This window comes from Ruditapes philippinarum, unplaced genomic scaffold, assembly GCF_026571515.1.
Source record: "Ruditapes philippinarum isolate M1 unplaced genomic scaffold, ASM2657151v2 ctg387_1_1_1_1, whole genome shotgun sequence".
In the NCBI taxonomy this organism is placed as follows: Eukaryota; Metazoa; Mollusca; class Bivalvia; order Venerida; family Veneridae; genus Ruditapes; species Ruditapes philippinarum.
In genome coordinates this window covers 94,109-100,196 of record NW_026856517.1, presented here as the reverse complement: position 1 = coordinate 100,196, position 6,088 = coordinate 94,109, and the positions used below count along the sequence as shown (strand labels likewise).

Here is a 6,088-nt window from a genome sequence, read left to right as displayed (position 1 = left end):
TTTATCATTCAAAATGTTGCAAATACACCAAACATCATATAATGGTGTTCTATTTGGGCCAATGCATTTGTCGCAATTTCGACAAAATCAATAGAAAAGACGATTGCAAATATGAAAGAAAGAAAATTTATAAGTACGATGCAAAATCACGAAAATGTACAATATAAACATTAGCATCTCCCATCATATTTTCAACCTTCGCATACTTATCTTTTTCCCGCTAACACATCATCATATTGTACTGTCACCATTCCCAATGTAAGTCATAACGACGTAACTACGGTGGCCCTAACGGAACAACATATTCTCTGGTTTCAAGCAGACAAGAGCTTCCCGTGAATAAATCAGACGACGCCAGCTATTATTAAGTTTATTTATCACATATTTGATATAATATAGTGTCAAATGGCATGTCCAGATTAAAAGTAATTCGCAAAACAGTCTTTACTATTAACACAAATGATGTTTAGAATACAATAAAATTAAGAAAACATATTATTTGCACATTCTCTGAATAATGTTGATAGTTTGCATAGCTAGAGTTGAAATTTTCAGTCCTTTCCGTAATATACAATCGAATACTGGTTAATATTTTACCAAAGTACCGGTATTATTACTGAAAAGACTGGAAAGTTACGATGAGACGAAATTACTTATAAGCAGGATTTACGACGTGCGGATTAAACACTGACCGCTTGTCATTATCATTTACCTTTTGAAAGTCATACACTTTAGTTTTGTATAAAAGATGATCTATCATGTAAAGCATATCTACTGAAATATGATGAAAACTGACCGAATACTTGCTACAGCATTCCGAACCCTGAAAAAAGAAAATATAAACGTATTAATTCGTATCTTGCTGACATTATCAAACATACCTGTTTTTACTGTGATGTTGAAGTTATCCATAGAAACAGTGGGTAAGCAAGTCTTCCTGTGCTAGCAAGAAATGATACAAATCTGCAGGTATCACACAATGATTGTAAGGAGCAGGTGCTTGACTGTGCTTGCAACATTTCATACCATTGGATAATATAGAGTAGTAATAAATGATACAGTGATTCATTCACGTACTGTGATAGGGGTTTTGGGACATCTGTTGTCAAATTATTTAGTGCGCTAACAGCACTCAGTCTGCTTCGATGTCCGACTAAGCAGTGATGACATTGAAAATTCAATTTAATGCTGGTAACAATATTATCGCAATGCTGAACTTTTGGGAAAGATTGTTAGGCAAATATTACATATGCTGGAGTAAAAGGCGTCGACGGAAACTTGAATTTACCACCGAGCCCGCAACCGTTTTTTACATTGCCATTTTTGGGTTTTTAAAAATAAATCAATAAATAAAAATGGCATTTAGACGACAATTTTGACGGGGTTTGGGGTCTTTCTTTGGCGTTTATAATAGTATATGATAAAAAGTTTCTTACATTCTTTGTTTACAGTTCATGTAGACATATATTATATTCATCCAGTAAAAAAAGCAAAATCATACGACAGCAACAAAACTATGCTTACAAAGTTAGCAGAATCTTGGTTCCATGAATAACTTTGCAGCCATTTTGGATATGGCGGGTATAAATGCCGTAACAACGATTCCGGATGGAATGTTTGACGTCCATCAGAATCCAAAGAGTTTAAAACAGAAACATTTGATTTCTGAAATCAAAAAAGAAAGGATATTTAACGCCACATACATACGAAATTCTGGAACAATATTTTGTAATAAAACTTTTGCGGTGGTGTACATCGCATTTTTTTCCACTTACATTCCTTCAAGTCTGGTCATGATTTTCTTGGAAATGGAAGTGCTAAATACGAATCAGAACATCCGGAAGAAAGTACAAATATACAGGACAATCAGTGCCAGCAGATTCGTAAATATGTCCTTAACAAACAAATCTCATAATTATATTACATTTGTATTTAGAGCTAGTGTTACATGTTATATTTAATACTCAGGAAGAAAACAAGTTTTCACGCTGTTATACTTTCACATTATCTCTCATAAACAAAGTCAATTCAACTTATTCTAAAATGTTCATATAACTTTCATATTGCTTTGGATGGGATCTTCCTTTATCCATATCATATGGATTTTTTTTTCAATAAATGGTTTCTATAGGGAAATAATCGTATATGGCAAGAATGAAAAATGTTCGTTGAAATGTAATATTAACAATGTGTATATACAGTACATATGTAATTTCAAAATAGTTGAATCTGTAAATACAATAAGTTTTAAATCACTCACAGTCAAGCATAATCCTATTTCAACATCTTCATCGCCGCCATCTTGTCTACAGTCGGCGTCTTGAAATCCAACGTGAATTAACTGATGAAGTCCACGTGAACTGATGACGTATCCACCACCACCACTCATATATCCAGTTCGCGATGTTTTCTTTGTCTACTTGCAAATTAAATAGGAAAATGATCTTAAGAACTTTAAAATGTGTTGTATTATACTTTAATAAAATAGTTTCTAAATATCATTTTAAAAGATATTAAAATTTGAAGAAAAAATTAGGCCCAGCGTTGTTTCTGAAGATGAAACTATATAGATATAACTAAAGAAATTCCAGGCAACGTCTGAAATACTTTCATATAGGAGCACAAACCCGATTTGTAAATCGATTAATTGCCTGTGACCATGATTATATCTAAGTAATTGTCAGGTACAGATTAAAAGACGCGAAATGCATAACGTGGAAAACTTGTCTAAAAGATGCAGATTATTTTTGTACTTATTTTTTGCACCAATACAGTAGAGGTCAAAACAGTATGGCAACTTTCCAGCTTTACCGGTGGAGGAAGACATCAGATGCTCCTTCGTGCATTATTTCAGACGCGAACGGGTACCTGAGTAGAACCTCCAGCGTTTTGTAAGCTAGCTGGATAGCTTCCTCACATGTAAGAGTCCAAAGTCCCAAGCGGGATTCGTATCCGCAGCGGTGATGGACACGTGGTTTGGAATCAACAACCTTAACCACTCGGCTACGAACGCCCCGATTCTACAATGTACTTGTATGACAAATACATTTACCTTCATATGAAATCCAAGGTACCCGGGCTTGCTAGAATCCGCGTGCGAAAGAAGGTAAAGCAGATTTTCAATTATGACGTAAGTATCGTCGTCGCTTTTCAGTATCCAATCAAAACTGTCCTTGTATGTTTGGTAGGCATATTCAAGAGCATGTCGCACTTTTGCAGTCAAGTGGGATCGCCCCTCTTGAACCGGAACGTATAAAAAAGATTCATCTTTTTGTGAAACTTCGGTTTGACCTGTTTAACAATTATGCAAAATTCTATAGCTAAGCACCTATTCATATGATTTTGGCATAGCACATGACCAAAAACAAGCAACAAAATTAGACACTTGTCTGACTGTTTAGGAAAACTGACAGCATAAAGTAAAAAAATGGAGCCAAAAATCAAAGATGCCGCCAAAAACGCCGGCCTTTTTGTTTAAACATTCGGGAAAATATTTAGATAAAATTGGTTTTTCAAATGATTCGAAAGGCCATAGTTAACATTTGTATGAATTTGATGTGTTAAAATACACAAGGGAGTTTTAACTAAAGCAACCTACCGTAAATAAAGAGATACTTATGGCATCGCTTAGCCCATGTCGCTTTTACAGCTGCCATTTTTGTTTGACCGGAAGCGGATGTAAGAATAAGGCAAAGTACACGCGTTTTTCTAATGACGTCATTTCCTGAAATGTTTCTATTTTGAACCTTCGACGGAACTTGAAAACTGTCTGAAAAACAGTTTTATATGATAATGAATTTAAATATTTAATAAGTAATGCGGGAAATGTAGGTAAATAAAGTAAAACAATAATTATTCTTACAATTTGTGCATTTAGTTTTACATTTAAACAATTTATTATTACATGCATTTAGATATATAATGTAGCATATGTACTTTATTATACGCACTAATGACCAAATTACTTTACAAAAATAAAAAGTTTAAGTGAAATTACATTATTGTCTGTTCAAACATTAATTTTCCTCTCGCCATTCATACGAAATATGAGGTTTATTTGTTTCATTACAACTGTTATACAAACATGTATCATAAACTAGTTATTTAGAAGAGAATTGGTTTATTTGATGTAGTTCAGCTTATTATGGCATTTACTTTGTTTTCCGTTATTTTTGTTGATATCTTCATCGTTTTATATGTCCTTATATTCTTCAAGCTTATGTTATCTCATATAAACAATTCAACAAAACTGTATTTGGCAACAGAGTCTTACCTTGCTTCCTGACCAAATCTTGTGTATAAACCAACGTCAGAACAGAAATCGCACCAAGCAGACAAACAGCCATCCATCGACTAGACCAAAAAAAAGAGGAAGAAAGTATACCTTCAAACTACATGTACTTCGAACGCTTCCGCGAACAGTATGCCTATATTTTTTGTTGCGTGAATTAGAAGGCAGTCCGTCCTTGTTTACAATGTTGTTTTCAGAAATTTAAAGAGTAGTAGGTATTTAATTTTACGAAATATGTGTATATAACTGAAGTCTTGATAAAATCATTATGGATTGATTTGTGAAATACACCAAGCGCCGTGCTTGTACATGTATATTTATAATGATAATGCTTATATTTTATTGTCAAATATACCATAATTTATAACTATATTTGAAGACTCCGTTTGTAAAAATTATCAAGTGACGCCATGAAGATTTCAGACAAATTAATTCTGCGACATAAAACGCATAATTAACACATGCTAAAAACATGTAATCAAGCATCAATTTGTCTTACCAAATGCCAAATTTATTCCTAATCCGAAAGAAGTCCATGCTGGACAAAATACCAGCTTAATATGTTATCATATTGTTTCTTAGTTCGATAAAGCCGTTAAACATGTATCACTCTGTTTAATATATTGACCATATTTATAGGTGTAAAAAAGATCAAATATTTATGAAGAAAAACAATACGGAAACCATATGTCATAAAACGTTGTCTATTATAAGAATCAAAGCACACGTAGGTGCTGAATACGAGTTATAGTGCAATTATTTCACGTTATATGTCGAATCAAAGAAGCCGCTACAAAATTTAAATATCTTATATTTCATAGGCAAGTCTGATATCTTATGTAATAAAACAAAAACCTTTGCTAGAAAAGTGGTATTTGAATCCGGCATGTAACTTTGTATTCTTTCATTAACTGACTGACCGCTGATGCTTGAAATAAAACAGTAAGAAAGAAGCTAATATTTATATTAGACAGTGGTAAAGGTGATGATGACGATAATGAATACCTCGATGATAATAATGATGGCGACGGTGATGGCCATGATGATGATAATATTAAGGACGACGACGACGATGATGATGATGATAATGATAATGGCATTGATGATGATGATGTTGACGATTCAATGCTGATGCTGCTGATGATGATGATTAAATTAACGATGATGATGATGATAATAGGATTATGATGAAATTAACGATGATGATGATGTTGATGATGATGATGATGAAAATGATGATGATATAAACGAAGATGATGATGATGCTGATGACATTAACGACGATGATGGTGATAACAATGATACTGATATTTTTACGAGGTTGATTTCAATGGCGTCTTTTGCGATGATAAAGCGGTGAGGGTGGGGATACTAGTAGTATACGAAGTTTCTTTGAGATTTTTTCAGGACATAGTATATGGTTATCTTAAATGACACTTAATTGCTGTTGATTGCGAGAAATGTGTGTTTTCATGCAAGTACGTTTGAACAGGTGTGGCAATGAAAACGGTATAGGTATGGAAATTATGTACATGTAATTTAAATAAAGTTTTGTTGTTGTTGTTGTTTTTTGCGAGTAATGTGTATTTTCTTGCAAGTGCGTTTGAACAGGTGTGGCGATGAACATGGTTGGTAATACTGTGTTCCGTTTGAACAATCGTGACTTTTTAATTAATTAGCCTGTACCCACGATGGCACGATGGTACGATGGTGAAAACACGATGGTACGATTATGAAAACGCGATGGTACGATGGTGAAATCGCGTTGGCGCGGTAGTACGATGGTGAAAACGCGAT

The 6,088-nt window shown here is 33.8% G+C and overlaps 1 protein-coding gene across 1 annotated transcript; it reads right to left on the bottom strand.

Annotated features, from left to right (window-relative positions):
* Nucleotides 1-354: 354 nt before the first annotated feature.
* LOC132746847 (glycoprotein-N-acetylgalactosamine 3-beta-galactosyltransferase 1-like) lies at nt 355-4,386 on the bottom strand. The gene is made up of 6 exons (XM_060736112.1): nt 4,274-4,386; nt 3,599-3,769; nt 3,053-3,291; nt 2,261-2,416; nt 1,525-1,665; nt 355-823 (listed from the first exon to the last, which is right to left on the bottom strand). Exons 1-6 carry the CDS (start codon nt 4,344-4,346, stop codon nt 650-652), a joined length of 954 nt encoding a protein of 317 aa, XP_060592095.1. The 5' UTR covers nt 4,347-4,386; the 3' UTR covers nt 355-649.
* Between the last annotated feature and the right edge of the window lie 1,702 nt (nt 4,387-6,088).